The 26,177-nt window shown below is 38.2% G+C and overlaps 1 protein-coding gene across 6 annotated transcripts in view; it reads left to right on the top strand.

Annotated features, from left to right (window-relative positions):
- NIPAL2 (NIPA like domain containing 2) overlaps positions 1–26,177 on the top strand; it is a 75,209-nt gene that overhangs the window by 21,120 nt on the left and 27,912 nt on the right. For all 6 annotated transcript variants that reach the window (XM_073893006.1, XM_073893005.1, XM_073893002.1 and 3 more), the window contains 3 exons: positions 86–154; positions 1,195–1,366; positions 18,923–18,982. In XM_073893006.1, coding sequence (XP_073749107.1) covers positions 131–154; positions 1,195–1,366; positions 18,923–18,982 — 256 coding nt within the window. In that variant the 5' untranslated portion in view covers positions 86–130. The remainder of the gene's footprint in view (positions 1–85; positions 155–1,194; positions 1,367–18,922; positions 18,983–26,177) is intronic.

Genomic DNA, 26,177 nt, shown 5'->3' with positions numbered 1-26,177 from the left:
TTTTGGTTTTTTTTTTCTTTTTTTTTGGATATTTAGGAAGTATCTTACAAGTGCTATTTTAAAAAGAAAACATTTTCTTTTACAGATTCACCTTTTGGGAGTTTTGCTAGCCATTTTAGGAAATTTGGTAATGAGTATTTCCCTAAATATTCAGGTAAGAAGTAGCTTATTTTTCTAACTCTATAGTTTGATCAGGAACACATTATGACTTCAAGGTGCCTCAGGCACCTCTTGGGGATCCTTCCTCCACAAAAATATATAAACAATTATATTTTATGACCTCATTGATATAAGGACAAATAGAGTCTAGGCTGGATTGCATTCACTTTCTTCTTCTTCTTCTGATTTTAAAAGAAATTTAATGTTTTTGTGGGCCTCTTAATAATATTACATGGCTGAGGCAAGATGCCTTGGTGGCTTGTGAATTTGTACCACAAATTTGTACCAAAGATGTTCATAATCTTGGCATAAACCAAGATTTATTTTTAATGTTCTGTGTTTTCTTCTAGCACTTTTATTATTTTTTAAAAGTTTTTAAATGTAATCTAGAATGGTACATACTTCTTAGTAGAAAGTAGGTTCGGGCATCATCAAATCAATAAGGAAATAGGGCTTTATTTAAAGGCCAATTTTCCAGGAATGTAGATGTTTCAAATACAAAGAAATACTCTTACCATGTATAAACAAGCTTCTACTACCGGACCCCATACCAGCAAAGCATCTGCCCTTCTATGTTTATTGTGGTAGCTGCTTTGACTCATACATTTAAATCCCTTTTCAAACCGGTTTTCTTGAGTAACTTATTATTTTTATTTCATCAATGTTTATTTTGGCATCTGGACTTTTTTGACATTCTAAAGGAGGTGTTGTGGTGTGATGAACTAAAAAGACACTTAATTCTTTAGCACACTGCTCATCTTTGGAGAGCAATTACTGATACTAATTTTACAGTTATGAGAATTAAGCAAAATTCCTACATAAGGAAGGCCCTTTACACCACAAAATTCTCTGTCAGGGGCAGTCACTTCTGCAGTTAATATGTTTGGAGCAAGCAGAAAACCATAATAATTGCTCTGTAATAATCTGCTAATAAACTTAAAAGCCATGATGCAAATGCATAGGACCAAAAAATGTTCAAAGCAAGTTTTAATTGGGTAGAAATATTATCTTATTTGCATTCTGATTTACTTCCAGAAATATTCTCATGTCCAGCTGGCACACCAGGAACACCCAAGGCCCTACTTCAAGAGCATGTTGTGGTGGGCTGGGGCCGCTCTCATGGCTGTGGGGGAGACGGGCAACTTTGCAGCCTACGGATTTGCTCCCATTACTCTCGTTGCGCCATTAGGCTGTATATCTGTTACAGGTGAGCCATTTCTCTGTGTTTTGACAAATAGAAATTTTTAGAGATCAGAATAGTTGGCGAAAAACATATAACTTGAACAACATATGAATAAAAGAAGAAATTCTACTTCCTGTTTTCTTAGCACTTTAACTTGGAACAATTACACTGACTTCACTGATCCGCCATCATGCTGCCACGTTACTCAGGAGGAAACCTGCACTTTGTAACTGTAATATTTATGTTTAAAAGCCTGATTTCCAGTGTCTGTATCTTAATAAATTAACAGGAACAGCAAATGTTATACCATGCTTTTTAAATTTTTAATGAATTATCTAAAAGCATTCGTAAAACATCATACTTTATTCATATGTTAAACTGACATTACATGTACTTAGAGTGTTTGATGCCTGATCTTGACTTCATAGTTCAGTATCTCTTTTACATTAAGAATTAAATATGAGGGAGGGGCACCTGGGTGGCCCAGTCGGTTAAGCCTCTGCCTCTAGCTCAGGTCATGATCCCAGCATCCTGGGATCGGGTCCCACATCGGGCTCCCTTCTCCTGGGGGGGGAGAGGGGGTCCTGCTTCTCCCTCTCCCTCTGCCCCTCTTCCCTGCTTGTGCTCGCTCTCTCAAATAAAATAAATAAATAAATAATTCTTTTTAAAAAAAAATAAAATATTGGGGTGCCTGGGTGGCTCAGTTGGTTAAGCATCTGACTCTTGATTTAGGCTCAGGTCATGATCTCAGGGTTGTGGGATGGAGTCCTGTGGGCTCCGTGCTGGGCCTGGAGCCTGCTAAAGATTCTCTCTCGGTCGCTCCCCCTCCCCCTGGCTCACGTGCTAATGCTTGTGCACACCCTTGCGCACTCTCTCTCTGAAATAAATAAATAAATCTTTAAAAAAAAGAATTAAATATTGGTTATTCTACATTACTATAAGAATGTGTAATTTTATAGTAATGTCAGATTAACCTACTTTCAAAATTTATGATTTACTAAATATATCTAGAAAAGAGAATATGAGATGTTGCTAAAGACTAAAAAAAAAAAAGAGCAAAAATCATTGCTAAAAAGATGAATAAATTTTCTAAGCCTTGTTAAAATCAATAAAATCTTTTTAGTTTTACTCTTTATTTGCTGCTATGGAAACAGCATGTTTTTAAATGTCTGTGAATTTGGGAAACCACTGAAGTAGAAACGAGTTGATGGTTATTGTCTGGTAACAACTAGATCAAGCGTAAGATGCACTCACCTGCCCCAATTTTAATATTTCTCCTAAAAAAATATGATATTCTTAAAGAAAGCATAGCTTAAACTGAAATAATATATATTCAAAAAGAATTTAATTTATTTTGATAGTAGTTTTCCTCTCTTAACCACTCAAAATATTTTATTTAAAATGCTTTCATGGTATACTATAGTAGAATATTTAGCAAAGAACACCTTTTCAGCTTTCTAGAAATTGCTCAGTTAAAAATGCCATCTTGTTATTACTCTGAGTAGGCACACAATTTATGTAATCATTTGCCATTTTTTTAAAGATTTTATTTATTTATTTGACAGAGAGAAACACGGCGAGAGAGGGAACACAAGCAGGGGGAGTGGGAGAGGGAGAAGCAGGCTTCCCGCTGAGCAGGGAGACCAATGCGGGGCTCGATCCCAGGACCCTGGGATCATGACCTGAGCCGAACGAAGGCAGACGCTTAATGACTGAGCCACCCAGGTGCCCCTCATTTGCCATTTTTAACATTCTAATAAAATGAGCAATTTTAGCATATCTTCTCTTTGCTACACATACCATGTACATGTACATTATGGATTTCTTCTTTCTTCTCAAAATCTGAGGAATAATAGATAAAAGATCTAGTTATATTGTAGCCTTGGGACCTCTACAGGCCCCAATTGTTCTGAAAATGTTGTATTATTCTTCATAATGACTATATATTTAGAGCTGGTTTTCGTTTCATTTCTTGTTTTGCTTTATGCTTAGCTTCCATGAAACAGACAAAAAAAGTGTCCAGAAATATAAACAGACACCTGCAGGAGGGTTGAGTATACCACATTGTAATGAAATTCTCCATTTATCTCGAGTCTCCCAGGTACTGGGAATCCTTTTCTCTGGGAACAAGAAAAAGAGAGCTACTCCACCTAGCTCAAAGAAAGGGGAGTGTGGCTGGATTTTATTATAATGATCAGGATTTCACAGAAAAGAAATACAACCAGGCCCTGTGGGACCTAAAGTGAGAATTTGGAAGTTGCCAGAGATTAAGGGTCCCTTGATACCCCTTGCAGACCTTCAGGGAAGCTGCCTGTGAAGCTGCTCATCTTGGCCTGACTTGTGCAAAACTCCCACTAATAGGAAGCTTAAGTTTTCCCACTCACCTTAGACAGTGGTCTGTCCTCCCCAAGTTCCCAAGGGGCCAGTCTACCTACCTTCAAACGCCGAGCCCACCGGTTTGACAGATGCGACTCTCTTAATGCTACAGATCATTTTTCTTTGTGTGCTCTTAGCCCCAATTAACATTTCAATGTTGGAACCTTTTTAGCAACCCCCCTCTCTGCCCATAAAATGATTCAAAGAAGTAAAAAAAAAAAACAAACCAACCAAAAAACAAAACTTATAGCCTCAAATACAAACCATTTCCTACTTTACAGTCTTTTCAAACAGTAATATATGCTCATGAGTAATATTCCCACAGCATTCCTGAGCTGAATTTGGGTTATTGTGAAGAGTTTTGGGTGGGTTATGGACCATTGGTGATTGAAAATATTCCTCAGAACAAACCCCTACCACCCTGAGATTCCTTATAAAGATTCTAGAAACTCTAAAGGACCTGGAGCAAAAAAGGAAAGTATTTTTAAAATAGCCATATCATATGGTTCTGTCTACAGATGAGGCAGAAGAATGTCCACATTTTTCTGTGCTGGAATTTTTCCAATTATTTCTTGGGAGATTCATGAAAGAAATCAGACTTCCTTCTGAGTTTAAAAAAACAAACAAAAAAAAAGATATTGTATGTTGCATGGAATGGGAGTTTGCATATTCTTTTCTGGCCTTTCTTCTATCTTTTGTTGTTTTTAAAATTAAAAAGGGGGGGTGGGGCGCCTGGGTGGCTCAGTTGGTTAAGCGTCTGCCTTTGGCTCAGGTCATGATCCCAGGGTCCTGGGTTTGAGCCCCGCATCAGGCTCCCTGCTCCGCGGGAAGCCTGCTTCTCCCTCTCCCAGTCCCCCTGCTCGTGTTCCTGCTCTTGCTATCTCTCTGTCAAATAAATAAATAAATAATCTTTAAAAAAATAAATAAAATTTAAAAAAAAAAAAAAGAAGGAAAGAAAATTAAAATCCAGAACAGCTTAAAAAAAGTTGGAGCTCCAAAGTAGGGTAGGTACTTTCTTCCATCCTCCTTCCCCTGCTTAGGTGATCTGATTCACACCAACCCCATGCTCCTTTCTCCCTCCAGAAGTAAGGAGAGATCCCGGGTAGGTAATCCTGTGTCCTAATCTCACTGCACACAATATGCCAGGCCTGCTAATATGTCGGACCTGCTGTCTTATCCTACATCATCAAAATTCCTTTTCCCTTTGTAACTTCAGTTGAACAGATTGTTCTTAGGACTAGTATATAAGAAACACTATGGTAAGCATCATGGCTATTTCAGTTTGTGCTCTTCTCACATTCCTGCCTCCAGCCATCTTCCTGCCTGCCCTTCCTTTCCCCTTGTGTGTGTGTTCTGCCGTGCGTCACTGCCATGCTCACCTTGAAGCAGCCATCCCTCAAACACTAGTTTTACCGGCGGCGCCAAAGGGGTTCTGAGAAACAAAGAGTTCCACGATCAAACAGATCTCTGTGATACTGGATTGTAAATGTTAGCCCTGTTTCATGAGTGCAGGGCTTGGCGGGGCGCATCCCAGGACGGGCCCACGCACACTGGGAGTCTTTCAGAGACAGATGCAGTAGGCCAGGTTTCCAGAACCTGCTGACCACAAAATGTTTTTATATGAAGTATCCTCAAACGACAGCAGTTCTGCAGGAAACCTTTAGGGAATTCTTAAGGCCATGCTCACATTAATCATTATCCAATCTCCACTGCCTGGCTCCGGCGAGTTGTGGAGCCTGCCTGAGTCTCAAGGACTGGATAATGGGGAATGATCCTGGCAGATATGAATGCCCAGGCCTGGGTCCAGCTTTTTGAGAATGTCAGAGCCCTAGTATCCTTGTGTCACCTTGCACTTTTACCCTATTTTTCTCACTGAACAATAGATCCAAAAGCTCATTCTGACTAATACACTTGTTACACTGGCAGTGTGGCTAATTCTGGTTGTTGACTTGTGTTTGTATTTCCGTTAAGTAAGAAAGCTTAATGGATGTTTTTCTTTTTTTTTATAAGATTTTATTTATTTACTTATTTATTTATTTAAGAGAGGGAGAGAGAGCAAATGAGTTGGGGGAGGAGCAGAGGGAGAGGGGCAAGCCGACTCTGCATGCACTGAGCATGGAGCGCAACGCTGGGCTTGATCTCACAACCCTGAGATCATGACCTGAGCCGAAATCCAGAGTTGGACGCTTGCTTACCCTACTGAGCCACCCAGGTGCCCCTTAATGGATGTTTTCAATCTGGTCTACAGCCTAGGCTGGATATTTGTCCCAATAAGACAGGGCAGTTGAATGGTCAGGAACATGTGTTCTGGGGCCACACAGCTAGGTCTAGGGTTCAAATCTCAGTTCCGCCACTGGAAAGCTCTGTGACCTCACACAAGTAGTTTAAACAGGTTTATGCCCCAGATCCCTAATCTGCAAAATGGAGATAAAAAGAGTTCTTACCTCAGAAGTTGTCCTGGGGAAAAAACCGAGTAAACACAAACACCTAAGAGCAGTGTCGGATACAGAAGCAGGGAACAGTATTCATTATACGGGCATCTGTTCCCTGGCCCTGAAAGGTGGCTGATGATTAAATTCTCTAAAATGGAGGATCCAGTTTAAGAAAAGCTTCTTATTGTTCTTATCCATGTAATGGTTAATTTTCAGGGAGCAGAAAAGTAAGATCCTCACAGCTCATGTGTTCAGCCATTGAGTAGCAATGACCCTTTGACGCCTCCACGTCCTCCCTACCCAAGCATGTTGGAAAATACCAGAATCTCCAAATAACCTACCAAGACAAAATACATTAAACATACACACACACACACGCACAGAAATTGTCAGAGGAAAAGCACGGCAGCCTAAGATGTGTGTGTAACTTTCTGTCTTCTTGCTCTGGCTTCGTAGCTCTTTTGTGTACTTGCGATTTAACTTCAGAGAGGCTGAAGGACTGATTTCTTTCAGGCCTCACTGCCATTTGAGAATGTGTTTTCAGAGAAACTATTATACTAGAAATCTAGTAAAAAAAAATAATTTGGATATTCTGTGCAGTTTGCAATAAAATTTTAAACTGCTAATCCTTCCCTTCTCAGAAGGCCTTTCTTTGTTTCTAGACTAAATTCAACAGGCTTATTCTCTGTTTCCTTAGCGCCCCATGTGGGCCCCTTCTTGTCTCTGATGCCTTTTTTGTGAAGAGAAAAAGGTAGGCTTTCTCATGATACTTTATTTCCGTTGGTCTGCAAATCATCCTAATACAACGACTTCATTAGTGCAGGACACTTTGGTACCACCTGTCATAAAATTGTCCTGAGAAATATACAAATTGACATGATGGGCAATGTGGGTGGTGCCTTTGTGCACTGTGCCACCTGCTCAAACACACACAGCAGTCCTGGTCTGTGCCATCTGCTCAAACACACACAGCAGCCCTGGTCTGTGCCACCTGCTCAAACACACACAGCAGTCCTGGTCTGTGCCACCTGCTCAAACACACACAGCAGTCCTGGTCTGTGCCACCTGCTCAAACACACACAGCAGCCCTGGTCTGTGCCACCTGCTCAAACACACACAGCAGCCCTGGTCTGTGCCACCTGCTCAAACACACACAGCAGCCCTGGTCCTATATTTCCCCTCCATCGACTTTCATCATTTTCACAATGACCTGCTTAATGTCTTTCCTCACCACTTAACTGAGACCCAAGAGACGTGACTGTGTATGTCTGGTTGCTTCCCATCTTCTTTCTCCAGGAAAGCAGAGTGCAGGGAAATCATACAACACAGCCTTGTAGACCTGGTTTGAATTTGAATTTTGATAAAATGAGGATAGGATGTTCTGTTCTAGGGTGTTAGAAGACGAAAACACTTGCTTAAAAGCATAATAGTGAAGCGTTTCATTGCAAGGAACTCATGGAAATTCACTTGTGTACATACTTAAAAGTTTATAAGCTTGGCCTTCAGGGGTTAAGTTAGATTATTTGTGCATCTACAAAGTGCAGCCTTACATTTAACATTTTCCTTTTTCTGCTCCTCCTCCTGCCATATCTATGCTATCCCTAAGCATCGAGAGATGGTTAAAAAGCATGCAGCCATCAACAATCAAAAGAATTGAAGTCACATGGAATTAAGGAGATTCATGGGAGATCTCAGTCAGTATAAAATTAATTTTTCTAGGGGTGACAAGGGAGATTGTTGCAGGGACAGGGAGGGTGGGAGAAACAGAACATAATGAAAGCACCAATGATATTTTTCAGTTCTATACCCCTGAGTGTATTGATTTAAAGTAATTAGAAGAGAGTTCACAGAATATATCACCCTTTTCCAAGTTAAATTCAGGCAGTACTTTAGAAATAAAGGTAAGGAACAAGTATTGAGTGAGCATCCACTATGTCAGGTAATGTATGAGGCACATAAACTTGCTATTTTACTTCATTATTGCCCAGATGAATAGAAGTGGATAATGAATAGATTAAACTTGAGGTGAATTACATGAGGTCAAACACTTGGAATTTTACATGGACTGATAGGATCAATAGCAGCAAGATCTCCTTCGTCCTGGAATAATTTCCTAAGAGAAGTAGTCACCGTGTGACTGGGCTAATTCAGATGACAGCTGGAGAGCCAACTGCACTGAGAAAATGAGGAGAGAATGAGACATATGACCGATAAGTCTTTTCCATCTCCGATTTTTCCCTAACATGCTGGCTTCGGCTCAAATGGAAATTCATGATGTGGAATATATGTTGTCTCGTGTATTTCTCTTGTGCTGTAATGGAGCTGTGAGCTGAAGTGTGTCTGTAATCCATTAGGCGATGGTCATAGTGTAGCCAGAAAGCCCTAGTGAGGCCTTTTGGAACTCTAAAGAAGTCATCTCAAGCAGAAACTTTGGTCTCCAAGATTTTTATTAGAAACAAATGAAAGGAAACATAAACAGACCAATAAGCAAGTGACCTGTAGCATTTCACGAACCTAGATGCTGCGAATTCTCCCAGTCCTTCGGAGCCCCGAGCTTAGTGCCAGGCTGGATGAGATCACTGGAGCTCCAGACCACATGGGCTGCCTGTGGGCGCTTCACATAGGCATTTATTTTAATGTTGGAAGTATGCAGAAAATCTCCCCTTTTTTGGTGACTTCCTGGGTTGTCTCCTTTAGCAGATTTGTCCCCAAACCAGCCTAAATAAAATGTGCAGGATAAAACTCTGAAGTTCTCATTTTATGTCTGCTCATGCACTCACCTGAAAGCATTCCTAAAACCTAAAAAGCTCTATTCGAAAGGTCATTTCCACTCATCCTGATTTTTTGAGGACGCCACGAAGTTTTTCTAGAGAAATTGCTCCTGATGAAGTAATGTGCTATTATATAAATTAATAATACAGAGTTAATCTTCTCAATGATAGAGTTTTTACTTTTTTGGAGTCTTTTCAAGTTTAATCACTAATGTGTGTCAAGAAAAATGTAGATAAGAAAGAATGATTATTCTTAATCCAGGTGAAATTCCTTATTTGAAATTATACAAATTACCTATGAACAGTTTCTGCAGTATCTTCAATCAATGACAATAGCAATTTTTTTATTAACATGAATTACTTGACACTTTTATTCCGGCCAATATGACAGGACAACCTTTTTTCTCTACAAAGAAACATTTTTCAAACTGTCACATCCTCAGATTTTCAAATCCTAACTCCATGGAGTATGCTGTAATTGACATATGTTCCCCCTAAAATTCTACAACTAAGAGGGAATGATAATTTTGGGGTAGTCAGTACTTCCATACAATTACAGTTGATTAAGCCTGGGAGCACGCTCAACATGTCCACATGTTTGAAGCTTGATTGTGAGTGACGGGGAAGTGCTTTCATGGTTTGCTTTTTAGCAGGGCAATAAAGTTGCCATTATAAGTGGTCAGAAACCACAAGCCAGATATTTACATGTGAGGATCTGTTTGTAGCATTATTATATAAATTTGTTCTTTTCATGTCATGGGCTATTTTTTATAAAACGATTTCCTTTACTACTTTGTCTTCTACTTTCCTATAGTATAAAAATATACCCTGGTTTCTCTTCAGATCATAGGGGTTAAACAATAAATTGGATGACACTGAATGAAAATTGATGAAATTTTCACTGCAGGCTAGATGAGATTCCAAAAACTGGTGTCCTGTAGGTCAGATCTGACCTTTGCTGTGTTTTGTTTGGCTTAATGCTTTGAAAGAATATAAACTAATTTCCCATGTTTTAAAAATTGGGCCATGACACAGAAAAAGTGGTTTGCCTTAAAGAATCAGATATGGTAGTCCTGGACTTGCATTTGGCTAGGGCTGAATTATAGCTGCCACCTTTCACTGATCTTGTATATTCTAGGTCACCATGGCCCCCCTGGTCCTCATAGCTACAGCAACCAACCCTCATCACATCAGTCCACTACCCATAGGCCATCACCCTTCATTGCCCAAGCCCACCACCTTCATTATTTTGCCCTCTGTAGAGGATTGCCTAATTGGCCTCATTGGCATTTGAATTTGTAACCCATGGACCAAAGGTTTTTTTGTTTTGTTTTTTACAACTGAATCAGATAAGAATATTGTATACATAATCATAGTTGAGTAAAGTATACTTGTTTTAATTTTGGGTTACATTTGCCTTTTAAGAAGTGGTCACAATTGCATGAAAAAGAATAAAATACCTAGGAGTAAATTCAACCGAAGAGGTAAGAGACCTGTACACTGAAAACTGTGAGACATAAATGGAAGAAGACACAAATAAATGGAAAGATAGTCTGTGCTCAAGGATTGGAAGAATTCATATTGCTAAAATGTCCATACTACCCAAAGCAATTTATAGGTTCAGTGCAGTCCCTATTAAAATTCCAGTGGCATTCTTCACAGAGCTGGAAAAGACAATTCTAAAATTTGTATGGAACCACAAAAGACTCCAAATAGCCAAAGGCTTCTTAAGAAAGAAGAACAAAACTGGAGGCATCATGCTCCCTGGTTTTGAACCATATTACAAAGCTGTAGTAATCAAGACTATATCGTATTGTCATAAAAATAGACACAGATCAATGGGCCAAAATAGAAAGCCCAGAAATACACCCAGCCATATATGTTTAGTTAATTTACTGCAAAGGAACCAAGAGTATACATTGGAGAAAGGTCAGTCTCTTCAACAAATGGTGTTGGGAAAACTGCACAGCCACATGCAAAAGAATGAAACTGGCCCACTATTTTACACCACACACAAAAACTAACTAAATGGGTTAAAGACTTGAATATAAGACCTGAAACCATGAAACTCCTAGAAGAAAATGTAGGCAGTAAGCACCTTGACACTGGTCTTGGCAATGAATTTTTTGGATTTGACACCAAAAGCAAAGGCAACAAAAGCAAAAATGAACAAGTGGGACTACCTCAAACTAAAAAGCTTCTGCACAGCAAAGGAAACCATCAGCAAAATGAAAATGCAAGCTACTAAAAGGGAGAAAACACTTGCAAACTGTATATCTAATGAGGCGTTAGCATCCAAAATATATAAAAAACTCACACAACTCAATAGCAAAAACAACAAATGACCCACTTTTAAAAGGGGCCCATGATCTGAATACACTTTTCTTAAAGAAGACATACAGATTGCCAACAACTACATAAAAAGATGTTTGAAATCACTAATCAATAGGGGATTGAAATCAAAACCACAATGTGATATCAGCTTATATCTGTTAGAATGGCTGTTATCAAAGATAAGAAGTAACAAGTGTTGGCGAGGGTGTGGAAAAAAAGGGACCTTTGTGCACTACTGGTGATAAGGGAAATTGGTGTACCCACTTCAGCAAACAATATTGAGATCCCTCAAAACTTAAAAATGGAATTACCATATTATACAGCAACTCCACTTCTGGGTATTTATCCAAAGAAACAAAAACAGTGACTGTAAAAGATAGATATGCATCCCCATGTTCATTGCAGCATTATTTACAATAGGCAAGATACAGAAACAACCCACCCAACACCCAAGTGTCTATCAGAGGATTAATAAAGAAAAATGAGGTATGCATACACAATGGAATATTATCCAGGCATCAGAAATGATGAATACCCACCATTTGCATCAACATGGATGGAATTGGAGGAGATTATGTTAAGTGAAGTAAGTCAAGCTGAGGAAGACAATTATCATATGGTTTCACTCATATGTGAAACATAAGCCGTAGCACAGAGGACCACAGGGGAAGGGAAGGAAATCCAAATGGGGAGAAATCAGAGAGGGAGATGAACCATGAGGGACTGTGGACCCTGAGAAACAATTTGGGGGTTTCAGAGGGTAGGAGGGTGGGGGGAGGGGGTAACAGGGTGATGGGTATTGAGGAGGGCACATGCTGTGATGAGCACTGAGTGTTATACTTAACTAAGTTATACTTAACTAATGAATCATTGAACACTACATCAAAAACTAATTATGTACTATACAGTGGCTAACTGAACATAAAAAAAAGAAAAATGAGGTATACATACACAATGGAATATTATTCAACCATAAAAAAGAATGAAATCTTATCATTTGTGACAACATGGATGGACCTTGAGGGCATTCTGCTAAGTGAAATAAGTCAGAGAAAGACTAATACCATTTTATCTCACTTCTATGTGAAATCTAAAAACCAAGCTTATATATACAGAGAACAGATTGGTGGTTGCCAGAGGCAGAGAGAGAGGGGGTCGGTGAAATGGGTGAAGGGAGTCAAAAGGTACAAAATTCCAGTCATAAAATAAATAAGTCATGGGATGTAATGTACACCAGGGCAACTATAGCTAATAATACTGTATTGCGTATTTAAAAGTTACTAAGAAAAAAATATTCTGTAACTATATATGGTGACTGAGGTTAACTGGACTTAATGTGGTGATCATTTTGCAATATATACAAATATCGACAGATGTAATGCAATCCCTATCAAAATACCAACATTTTTCATAGGACTAGAATAAATTATCCCAACATTTGTATGGAACCACAAAAGAACCTGAATAACAAAGCAGTCTTGAGAGAGAAGGACAAAGCTGGAGGGATCACAGTCCTAAATTTCAAGATACACTACAAAGCTGTAGTCATCAAAACAGTATGGCACTGGCACAAAAATAGACCCATAAATCAATGGAACAGAATAGAGAGTCCAGAAATAAACCTATGTTTATATGGAAAAGGAGGCAAGAATATACAGTGGGGAAAAGACAGTCTTTTCAACAAATGGTTCTGGGAAAACTGAACAGCTGCATGCAAGAGAAGGAAATTGGACCACTGTCTGACACCACACACAAAAGTAAACTCAAAATGGATTAAAGACCCTAAGTGTGAAATCTGAAACCATAAAAATCCTACAAGAAAACATAGGCAGTAATTTCTCTGACATCAGCTGTAGAAAAATTTTTCTAGTTATGTCTCCTAAGGCAAGAGAAACAAAAGCAAAAATAAACTGTTGGGGCTACATCAAAAAAAAAGAAGAAAAAAAAGCTTTTGCACAGTGAAAGAAACCATCAACAAAACAAAAAGGCAACCTACTGAATGGGAGAAGATTACTTGCAAATGATATAACCAATAAGGGGTTAATATCCAAAATATATAAAGAACTTCTACAACTCAACACCAAAAAACTCAAACAATCCAATTAAAAAATGGGCAGAGGACATGAATAGACATTTTTCCAAAGAAGACATACAGATGGCCAACAGACATGAAAAGATGCTCAGTATTTTTAGGGATACTTAAGGGAATCCCCACAAGTAGAATCTAAAAACACAAAATGAATAAACAAAGAAAAAACAGAATCAGGCCTATAAATACAGAGAACAAACTGATGGTTGCCAGAGGGGAGGGGGATGAGGTTGGGCAAAATGGGTGAAGAAGAGTGGGAGACACAGGCTTCCAGTTATGAAATGAATAAGACATGAGAATAAAAGGCACAGCATAAGGAATATAGTGCTTATTGTAATAATGATGTAAAAGGACAGATGGTAGCTACACTTGTGGTGAACATAACAATGTATAAACCTGTCAAATCACTAAGTTGTACACCTAAACTAACGTAAGATTGTGTGTCAACTATATTCAAATAAAAAATTAAATTTTAAAAGAGTACACTAATCTTGATGAGCCCTGAGAAATGTATAGAATTGTTGAATCATTACATTGTATCCCTGAAACTAATATAACACTGTATGTAGTTATACTTCAATTAAAAAATAAATAAAAACAAAAACAAAAAACCCTGGGTGCCTGGGTGGCTCAGTTGGTTAAACATCTGCCTTCCGCTCAGGTCATGATCCTGGGGTCCTATGATCAAGTCCTGCATTGGGTTCCCTGAGCAGCCGGGAGTCTGCTTCTCCCTCTGCCTCTCCCCCTCCCCCACTCATGTGTATGCTCTCTCTCTCAAATAAATAAAATCTTTAAAAAAAAAAGAAAAGAAAAAAAGGAAAAAAAACCCAAATACAAATATCAAATCATTATGTTGTACACCTGAAACTAATATAATGTGGTGTGTCAATTATACCTCAAGTTTTAAAAAAGATCTTAAAAATTAAGTTGTCATAAAGGGTAAAAAATGAGAAGTAGTAAATAAATGTGAACAAAATGTTTTAAAATTGCCATAGTATAACACATTAAATAATAACTGAACTCTTCTGTACTGTTAAACCTTTAGTAAAAAGAGAGTTTAAAAGTGCACATATAAACGTAAAAACGGAATCCTCAGTTATCTATTCTACAGACACAGAGATCTAAACTCACCTGTAAAAATCTACCCTTGAGTTTGATTGTTAACATAGAAAAATGTGATGCTTAACTTCTGATTTATTAATCCCTGTGGTGGCTACTACAAAAGAAACCCAAATTAAATTTGTATGATCTTCCTGAATTCTTATGCACCAGATTAATTCACAGTTGTCTTTTTCTTTCACTCATGGCCTGCTATGGATCTTAGAGCATCAACTCTTGACCACATTAAGCGAAATAACTCTTCCATAATAACAGCCAGTCCTTGGACCAAGTCTGAGATGTAAGAGAGGAGGCAAAGAAAGGACAAACGTGGGGTTCATTTCAGGGAAATTTACAAAGCTCAACACCAGGTCACATACCTACTGCTAGAACTGGCACCCTCCCCCACATCTAGACTTGGTTCAGCTGACGCCACGAGAATCTTGCTTGGCCTTTATCTGTTTTCATCTGGAAGCCAGAATCAGAAATCCTACATGTAAGTTTCTCTATGTCAACCTTGACCGGAAAGGATCTCCATTCTAATTGCTAATCTGAATGACCCCTAATGGCCAAAAATAGAATAGTTGACTCAGCCGTAATAATTGTTGTTGAAGAGTCTTCCTGACAATGAAGCATTAGAACTTTAAGGCCTAGTGAATACCTTAATAAACTGCCTCATGGGAATTTCATTTTGCACCAGAGAAAGTACTAGAAGCTTTTTTATTTTTTCCCCTTACAGAAAATATTCCTGCTATCTTTTTTTTTTCCCCACCATGACTTCTACATAACCACTGTTTAGATTTCGGTCCTATTATCTTTCATATGCTACCTCTCACCTTTTCTTTTTTAATGCATTATGTGCATTGTGGTTCAGTGTCCAGCTCTGGAGTCCTTGTGTGACACGGTGTAATGAATTTAACCCCAGCGTCCACAAGTACCCTCTGTGTAGACCCATGTTTGCGAGCACTCTGTTTCGTTCTGTGTCCATATGAAGGCCAGAACGGAAAAGGGTTCTCGAACCTCTGCCCAAATATACCCCCAGTCAAAAATCTACACAAAACTTTGAGTGCTGAAGTTAACGCTCAGTAGTAAGTAGAGTTTAATCATACCTAGCACATTAAATCTATTTAATTTACAACTGTGTTCTGTTTTAATGCTTTTTAAGCTATTGATCTTGAAATGCTCGATTTCTGAATATTAAATTTTACTATAGGAGTAAAAGCATAGTAGTTCTTTCCTCTTCCCAGGTGTTTATTAGGCAATGGTGGTTGTTACAGTAATAACTAGACTAGACAGGGTTGAGCTTGACAAATCTCTGATTGCAAATGTATATGGGGCACTTCAGTTTATTTATTTTTTCTCATTTTAAAAAGTTACTGCTCTACTTAGAAGTCATGTTGTGAGTTGTTGCTCAGATACTGTCTTTGCTCAGCACAGCTCTCATTTTAACCATATTTTGAAAGATAAATGAATTATGAGTGTTTCTTAACAGAATGTCCTTTTTTATTACTAGCTTTGCTAGATAAATAAAACTAAAAACTTATTCTCTTATCTAACAATTTTGTAGAAACTCTCACGTTCTCTTAGAACAAACAAAAAAAATGAGTATGGAAGTGCATTAGACAGAAGTTCTTTCAGAGAGTGAAAGTAGCATATTTATGTTCATAAAACACGGGTAACTATTTTATGGCAATCAATATAATGTGATGCATATACTATATTTCAAGTTTATTGTTACCAATCATGTTCCTTTCTCTTTAAGCAATGAAATTGTCACCTATAGAACATTTCCCCCATCCCTTCTAAAAGTGAAATTATTTATGAAACTGGTTCAGCAACAAGAAGAGAAGGAGAGCAATGCCTTCCTCCTTTCAAGGGAGGCAATGGAGTGTAGTATACCTGAAAGAGCTCTGGACTGGGGTTAAGGAAATGTGGGCTTTGGTTCCAATTCCACTGTAATATAAATGTTTGTTAAATGAATGGATCAATGAATGAACAAACAACTTCTCTGGACCTCCCTCCCAGATATGAAGTTTAGGACCTGGAGTACATTGTCTTTGTATCTCCTACCGGCTCTAAGATGTCCCCATTCCATGTAAACAGTGTCTCCCTTCTTCCTGGACTCCTTTGCTGTGAAATAGTCCTCTCAAGGATTGTTATAATGGAATGCATTTGGTATATGTTAGTAGTGATACTTCACCTCTTTCTTATCGATCTACCTCTCTCCATTTGGAAACATTCCTTATGTAATTACACAGGAAGTCAGTGATGGGATGGGAATGGGGTCTTGGTTTTTATACCTTCCCTAATTCTCTAACATATGAAATTAGTTTCCCTGAATTGTTTTGGTTCAAGTATGAAATGGAAAATTTTCAGACATTTTTACACCTGTCCCAAACTCAGTCTTAACGTAATGGGCTATGCATCTGTACAGAAAACATTGCTTTAGTGTTTTAAAGCCACACCACCCAATTAAATTCATGGTTGGTGGACATTTTCCATGCTCTGTTTATTCTGTGTAAAATGTCCATTTGGATAAATTACGTGCCCAGGAGAAGCTTGCAGGGACATAGCTCAGCTTGAATAAAAGAGAGCCAGGTTGAGAAAAAGATGGAGAAAACATAAGAGAATCCCATCTTATCTTGAATGAGGGTTTCTGCTATGGATTTATTTTTGTTTTAAATCAATTGCCAGAATAACAGATATAGTTATATTCAAATTTAACTGATTTAATGAATTATTATATAGACTCATGAAAATTTTTATCTAAGAAGAATTTTAAATGACATGGCAAGTTTAATAATATGGTAACTAAGGAAACTGAAAAAAAAGCATTTGCATTACAGTTTTATCTCAGCTAAGGTAAAATACACACGCCAACATATTAACTGCAGTTTTTTCTAGGTGATGAGTTATTTTTATGATGACTTTCTTCTGTATATTTTTACTTTAAAAAATAAACGTAAAAACCTAGAATAGGTTTTTAACAGAATAAATTCTGTTAAAAATTTAAAATACAGGGACACCTGGGTGACTCAGTTGGTTAAGCGTCCGACTCTTGATTTTGGTTCAGGTCATGATCTCAGGGTTGTGAGATAAGCCCCACATCCGGCTCTGTGCTGGGTATGGAGCCTGCTTAAGATTCTCTCTCCCTCTCCCTTTGCCCCTTCCCCACTCTTAAAAAATTTAAATACAAATTATGTTATGTACTATTTTGTATTATTGCAAGTTTGGATTTCCCTGTGCCTCTACTCATAGAGGAATGGCTCTATAAGAGGAACAACTCAAAGAGAGTCAACATAGCCTACATGAACTGAGACCATAGTAGCAGGTCATGGCTTACTTAGAGGTTGAGGGTTCAGTAGCATCAGTCATGGGAAAGAGGATCTTACACCATGAGGGCCAGCAAGTGCAGGGCAGAGATCCCACAAACTCTTATTTATGTGCTAGGTAACCCCGGGAGATCTTAGAAGAATAAGACCTATCTCTCCGAATCAAAGGAACCGATAGTCTTTGAGAGGAGACAGGCAAATAAATCTTCAGTGTAACAAGAAAGCTATATTCGAGGGGGTAATTACACAAAAGGGTGGTTTGGTCAGCGGGTCTAGGGGAATCCAGAGGTGATCCTTGAGTTCAGAGTTGGTCACAAGAATGGAGGCAGAGTTGCAAAGGGAATAGCCCAAATAAGAGTCCTTAAGAATGAAACTAGATGGTGGTTCTGGGAATTCTGATTATTCGAGTAAGGGAGTAAGGATGGGCATGGAATATGAAAGAGATCAAGAACAGATGTGGGGAGCAGCAGGAGCCTGAGGTCTAAGCCTGAGGTGAAGCTGGGCTGAGCAGCGCAGTGACAGTGGACTGGAGGGGCTGGGCAGGACAGATGGTGAAACTCAGACCCGGCAGACCCGGGATCCTATTGGATGTATAGTGTGAAGGAGAGTGGGGACGGCAGCAGTCCGAGGATTCTGGGGCTCCTTAGAGATGTCATTAGAATAGGAATTTTAGGAGGAGATGAAGGCAAATAATGAGTTTCGGTTTGGGATATATTTAAAGTTAAAACTTCCTTCCTTCCATTCTTTCTTTCCATCCCTTCTTGCTCTTTCTGCCTCCCTCCCTCCCTGCCCTTCTTCCTTCCTCCCTCTCTCCCTCCCTCCCTCTCTCTCATTCTCTTTCTTTCTATTTATTCATTTAGTTATTTAGTAAGCTTTTATTATGCCCTTAGCTGTCCGCAGGGCACTATCCCAGCCACTGTCCTCGGTCCATTGTAAACCAGGCCAGTTTCTATGTATCCTCAACCGTGGTGGGGGTGGGGGGGAATTGTTTTCACAGCCACAGCTACTGGGTGTGAAACTATGTCCTTTAAAGCTACAGGACATAGTTAGTCCAGGTATAAGACACAAGTGCTTAACTCCTTTCAAATGGCACCGCATAATGTATGTTTTTATATTGGAAACACCACTAATGGCCATTTTCTTTCTAGGTAGTGCCATTATTTCTGTTATGTTTCTGAAAGAAAACTTAAGAGCTTCAGATTTACTAGGTAAGTCATTGATTAATTCATGTAATTGTAGCACTTCTTGATCAGGAAATAAATAATAGTATTCATAAAAAAATATGTGCATTAAAAACTGGGAACAAATTACTGAAATGGATAAATCTCATTTGGAGATGGATAGTATTCTTTCTTGGAGCTGCCTTCTGCTCTTTCATGTGAAATGCTTCAATTTTCACTGTGCCCACTGCTCATGCTATTGGCCACAGTGAATTATTACTTTACACTATTATTATGAATATTATGAATTTTCATGAGCATAATAAAATCCAAGAAAACATCTGTGTTACCTAATAGAGTATTCCACTTCAAAGGATGTATTTGTTAGATTGTTACATGAAAGTACTGCATAAAAATGAAAACCACACAAAAATTAGATGCACCAATTAACTACCTAATTTGTATTTAGCTCTTTCCAAAAGTAACATGGAACGTTCCCCTTCAAATTTTTATTTAGAAATACAGCTATTAGTGGAAAGTAACAGTAGCCTTCCTGGCTGTAAAAAAGATTGCTATTATATAGCAAAGCCATCCTGTATTGATTGTATCTTCTACCTCTTATTGGAAGTATCACTTGTGAGAAGAATTCTGGAACTTCATATTTTCTTCCTTGACAAAATCCTCTCTGAATTGCTGCTGACATATGATAACAAATATGATACTTTAGGGGCTTTAAATAAAGCAATGTCTACTCCCTTCCAAGGAGATCAGATTTTTTTAAAAAATTTGAGCTTTAAATGTGACACCAGTATTGGTATGTTGAGCATTTGTTTTCCCTGATTGTGTTTCCCTTGAGCCTAGTGTCTTGAACGTGTTTTCACTTTTTCTTTTTCCTCCTTGGTTTGATTCTGCAAGTAGAGTTTTTAGTTGACATCATCAGATTTGTCATGGTTGCAGTGTTTTTCCAAATGGACTTCATATGTGCATTGTATCTTTTCAAATATATTATTTTTCTATACCCCTTTTTAAATATATCATGGTTTATGGAATCATTTGGGGAAGATGCATGGAATCAGAAATAAGAATGAACATTTGCCTGAGTTTTACAAATTAAAAAAATTAGGTCCTGTATTATTTTTCTCATTTATCAAGTGTCTTAAGGAAACTCTAAATCATTTTATTGAACATATGCCATCTTTTGTAGTTAATGGTCGATTAAGGTTTAAATTAATCTATGGTATTTAATGAGGTAATACAGGTGGATATGTAGGGAGACTTGCTAATTATTATGAACATTGGCGATCAGAAGATGATTAATATGGAATCTCTGTCCTCAAATAATACAGTTGATGATAAAATACATACATTAATAAGTTTTTTTAAAGTGGAAAATAATATGTGTCCTAATGCCTTGAGACTTTAGTTTAGAACAGGGTTTCTCAACCTCAGCACTGCTAACATTTTAGGCTGGAGAATTCTTCATTGCAGGGGGCTGTCCTGTGCATTGCAGGATGTTTAGCAGCATCCCTCCTGGCCTTTACCCATCAGATGCCAGTAGCACTGCATGCCCTAGTTATGGCAACCAAAAATGACTTCACATATTGCCAAATGTCCCCTGGGGGACAAAATCACCCCCAACTGAGAACCACTGGTGTAGAATAAATAGAGGTTACTCTAGCTGAGAAGCTCAGAGAGGATTTTTTATAGCGGTAATGTTTCATTCAGTTCTGATGGCCGGATAGGACAGGCATGGGCCGTTTCCAAGCATTTGGAGGATGATGTACAGAGGGATTAAAACGAGAAGTAGTAACAAAGGTACAAAAAGGCAGGGTAAGTTTCTCTTTAATACTGCAAACACTGCTGCCAATAGGATTAGGAAAAAAATAAAGTCACAACTATGGAAAAGGAAGAAATAGAAATATCAGTGTATGCAGATGATTTGATTATATACTTGCAAATCCCAAGATCAACAAAATATTACTAAAACCAGTAAACTAGCTCAACTCAAAGGATATAAATTAAACTCACTTTCATAGTTTCAAATCTGAATTCCACTTTTTCTGTCAACTATGTGGCCAACGTAATATTACTTAACTTCCCTAAGCCTCAGTTTGTTGACAAATATAGAATACTGTTCTAAGGATCAAATTGCATAATTCGTTTAAGCATGTTGAGAAATGTAAAGCCCTGTTAATATAATTGTCATCATTTCTGTGATCAACTTCATTCCTGAGAGGTAATACTAAAAATGTAATACAGGGAATAAGAAACATGCACACATATACACACATACCAAAAAATGATAATAATAAAAAATTAAACCTCTATTAACTCTTTGATTCTTTGCTAATTTCTCTTATTTTAAGAACAGCTAACATTTATTAAATATTTCTTCTTTCCAGGTACCATTAGTGTTTTACATGAACTATCTCATTTAAATGTAGGAGCAACCTATTTACAGAGCTGATAGTTAGAGAGGTTAACTAACTTGCCCAAGGTCCTGTAACCAGTGAGTGGCAGACCAGTATTCTAATAGTGGCAGCCAGTGAATGGTAGACCAGTATTCTAATAGTGGCAGCCTGATACAACCAGGTGAGTCTCTAGTGACAGAGAGATGTGTGACCTTTCAAAGTAACTTAATCTCCTTAAGCCTCATTTTCCTCACATTTTAAATGAAGATAATATTACCTTCCTTGTAGGATTAAATGAGTTCACAGAGGCAGAACTTTTAGCACACAGCCTGTCACATAATAAGCACTCGATGTTAGCTATTATCATTACTGCTGCTACCCCCACCCCCACCCCTATGTGTACTCCAGTGGTTCCTCAGAGGAAACCTCGATTAGGATATTTTTGCAAACTTTAATGTTTTCTACAACTCTAGTTGGGTATTTTTGCCTTCCTAATTTAATGCTTTTTGAGTAGGGCTATATAACTGATGTCACATTTGTTTCATACTATAGTTAAAAGTGATCAGTTCTTTTTTTTTTGACCAGCCAATGCAATTCTTTATTCTTTTTTTTATTTTTTATTGTTATGTTAATAACCATACATTACATCATTTGTTTTTGACGTAGTGTTCCATGATTCATTGTTTGTGTATAACACCCAGTGCTCCATGCAGTACGTGCCCTCCTTAATACCCATCACCGGGCTAACCCATCCTCCCACCCCCTCCCCTCTAGAACCCTCAGTTTGTTTTTCACAGTGCATCATCTCTCGTGTAGGAAGAAGAAACAACAGAGCCACCTATTCCATACCCGTGACTCCAACAGCAATGTCACAACATTATCATGACCTGAAATGCAATAACCCACTTCATACTTGGGAAGAAGGATTTCTCCCCAAACTCACTCAGTAATGTGTTAAGTCACATGTATTTTCTTTGGGTCTGTATTGCCGTTGCCTTGAGAAAATTGGGTTTTTTCTGTTGAGAGCTAAAAATGCAGGTTTTTTTCTTTACAGGGACTAAAACCAAACATGGAAAAGAGCAGTTAGTGGCTTAAAAAAAAAAAAAAAAGATTAACATATAAGCATGCTAAAAATTAAATTGTCAAAATATGCAAAAGAAAATCATTTATTTTTCCCTGCTTCAAGCAAATGAAAGTTTGTTTTTCATGATGGAACAAATGAAGATTTTTGGGCCATGTGGAAACAAGCTGAACTAATTTATTGCCAAATGTTGCTCTATGGCTATGAAGCTTTTCACCACTAGCCTCAAAAAAATGACCTCACAAAAGCTATGTCTGAAAGGAATCGCCAACTATTATTAACTCAATGACAGGCTTTGGACTGTGCTCTGATTCTTAGCGGATTAATAACTTTAAATTATTTTAATGATTATTTTTCCTTTAAAAAGCACCAGATTTCTCTCCTCTTCAATCAGCCAAAACCTATATAGTACTTTCCCCTCTCTTCTCCCTTAGTCATCAAAAGTACTAAATCTAATAGGCTGTGAGATCCTAGTTGACTAAAGTCCAGATAGTATCATCATTAAAAAAAAAAACAAAACCACAGACAATTCATCAGTACTCTCCAGAGACCAGTAACTTGATTACTTCAAGTGACCTATAAATGGGTTCCCCAGATAGAATATCAAGAGATTAATAGTGACATGAGGACCATCTCTTTCCTTCCTTCTCCCACACCAAATGGTCAGCTTGGGTGAGGGCCAGTATCGAGAATACTAATCTAGCCAAACAAACCATCATTTCTGGGTGAGAGAACAGATTGGCTCTTTTGGTTTTGGGCCTGCCTCAAGCAAAAAGGTGCTTTCATGATAGCACAGGGACAGGACCCATGTGCAGAGAGAGCTGCCAATTTTGGATTAAATTTTAAGCATAACTGAGATAGCTTTTGACTCCTAGTGGTCAGTATCCTGAGGTAGATGTGTCCCAGGCTCTTCTGTCACATCAGGCCTCCAGATGAGCTGTCAAATCTATTCAGCTGCCCAGATTGGCTTCTTGTCCAGCCAAATTCCTGGAGTCTAGCAGGTGTGATAAGTTAGTTTGTACCTAGAGATGAGAAGACTAAGTCACAGAAGGAGAAGTAACACGCTTAAGCTTTTCCAGCCGGCAAATAGCAGTGAAATTTGAATTCTGTGGGGTTAGTTTCAGTGTGGTTTAGACTTTCACGATCCAAGTTTTGACCTGGAATTTAATCACTTCCATGGGCAAAGAGCAGACCAAGGGCGGCTTCCCTTCCTTGAGTATCTTACGCATCCAGATTACTCCCTTGGGCAAATGGACCAGTGGCAGTTAAACTAGCCAATTTTCTAATGTAGAAATCTGTGTCTTTCTAATGAAAGAATATTTGTGGATTTACCGAAATAAAAGTATCAGGAAATGACATCTAATGCCACTTTTAGAAAAATAAGGAATATAAATACATTTTAAGGAAATATATATAAGGAGCTGCTAATGAGTATCTTCAACACTTCTAAACACTTAGGAAACATGTGCACATGATCCGTAAAAGAGACCGTGAGTCACACAGACAAATACAAATGATACCCAGTAAACAAACATGTAACAGCAGCTAGCTAGAACTACCTTTGTAATTGTCAGAGGAAGCTGAAATTAAAATTATTAAGAAGAAACGATGTGTGACCTACTGAGCTGCCCTAGAGTCATTAACTAGATCCACAGTGACATGGGGCTCAAGTGACATGATACATGTGCAGAAGTACTTTGAAAGTATCATTGCAAAATTGTGAGTCATTTTATTTGCTTTCAAGGAGTTTTGAAATGCAGTGAAGATCTACATTTGTAGAAATGGGCACAGTATGCAAATGTGGAAGCAGATGGGAAACAGGGCCCCTGTTGGAAAGTTAAGTTAAATAACACTCCCTCCAGAGAATGGGACATTATGCAGACTTAAAAAGAATGAGGCTGCCCTATATACACTGATGTGAAATGTTCTCCAAGATGTTCTGTTAAATAGAACAAAAACAAGGTACAGAAAAGTGTATATAATACGCTGCCGTTTGTGTAGAAAACTCAAACGCATGTACTCTCTCACACACCTGCATAAAACACCTATGCAAAGGGAAATCGAAGAGTTGGTGGCTGTATTAACTGCCAGGAGGGGAACTCCTGGGCCATAAGGGTGTACGAGAGATTTAACTTTTCACTCACCGCCGTTGTGTGCCTTTTGAATTTTTTACATATGCATGTGTTACCCAATCAAAACTAAATTTAAAAATAAAGAAATGTAATGACACTAGATACAGCTAGTGGAGATAAAAAAAAAATTACTGGCAGAGGAACTCAATAAAAATAAGAAATTTGGATTTCACAAAAGAAAGCTGGAAGTCTCTGAGATTTTTAAGTTGTATTCAATGCATTTATTCTACTACACTATACCAAGTTTAGAAGGCTGTTTTTTTTTTTTTTTGTTTAGAAGCCCATCCTCCTAGCAACCTAATATTGAACAATTATAAGATCTTTTTTTCTTTTCCAAAGAAAGGGTGGGGCTGACCAATCATTTTGCCCAGGTTTCTTAGGTACTTGTAATTTTTATTATTTTTCCTTTTATCACAATGCTTAATAATATATATAGTTTTTTTATTTTTAAAATTCTCATTAGAAATCGCTTTTGAAATTTTGTATATAATTTCTGCCTTCACAAAGTATTACAGAGTAAGCTCTTAACATTAGAGGAAGCTTGTTTTATAGCTTCTACAATAGCTCGAATAGCTATCGTCTAGCTTGTGTGAAAAGTCAAATGCTATTTGTTTTCAGAAACAAAAGTTCAAAACCGTAAATCATTTGGTTAAGAGAAACAGGAAATTGGTGTCTTCCAATTGTGAGGTTTTATAGACAAGCCAAATTGCTTCAGGTTAGAGTCAGGGCTGGTTGTAAATTATACACAACAATGCTGCCCTTAGTGATGAAACAAGTTGAATTATGTTTGCTATCTGAAAAATGCTACCTATATCAGTTTTTCTCTGCTGATTATTAATAAATAAGCAGTTTTCGGTGTTATTTGGAATGTCAAGGCCTCCCTTTACTCCCCCTTACATAGCCCCTCTTCCCATACACATTTCTTTCTTTCTTTTTTTTTTTAAAGATTTTATTTATTTATTTGACAGAGACAGAGACAGCGAGAGCAGGAACACAGGCAGGGCAGCGGGAGTGGGAGAGGGAGAAGCAGGCTTCCTGCCGAGCAGGGAGCCCAATGTGGGACTCGATCCCAGGACCTCGGGATCATGACCTGAGCCGAAGGCAGACGCTTAATGACTGAGCCACCCAGGTGCCCCTCTTTTTTTTTTAAAGATTTTATTTATTTATTTGAGAGAGAGAATGAGATAGAGAGAGCATGGGGGGGGAGGGTCAGAGGGAGAAGCAGACTCCCTGCCGAGCAGGGAGCCCGATGCAGGACTCGATCCCAGGACTCCAGGATCATGACCTGAGCCGAAGGCAGTCACTTAACCAACTGAGCCACCCAGGTGCCCCTCCTGTACACATTTCTTTTCTCCATTATTTTAAGTACTGTTAAAGGGTGACAGTAACACATTCCTTACATGTCCTTATAATGTGGATATTTTACTGTTACCCCTAGAATTCTAGATTCTAAATGGGAGTAAATAAATCTTATAGCAAAGTCAGCATTCACCTTTGTTATTTCTGCTAAAAGGACTCCAATACATGGCAATGATTAAGGTGCTCTTTTACCAGAGTTTCAAAGTGTAAAATCGTGTGTGTGTGTGTGTGTGTGTGTGTGTGTGTGTGTGTGTGTGTGT

Source organism: Callorhinus ursinus, unplaced genomic scaffold (assembly GCF_003265705.2).
Source record: "Callorhinus ursinus isolate GAN/ISIS: 27379988/994484 unplaced genomic scaffold, GSC_fseal_2.0 scaffold5, whole genome shotgun sequence".
Taxonomy (NCBI): Eukaryota; Metazoa; Chordata; class Mammalia; order Carnivora; family Otariidae; genus Callorhinus; species Callorhinus ursinus.
The sequence above is the reverse complement of the archived record's forward strand: the minus strand, read 5'-3'. Positions and strand labels throughout refer to the sequence as shown.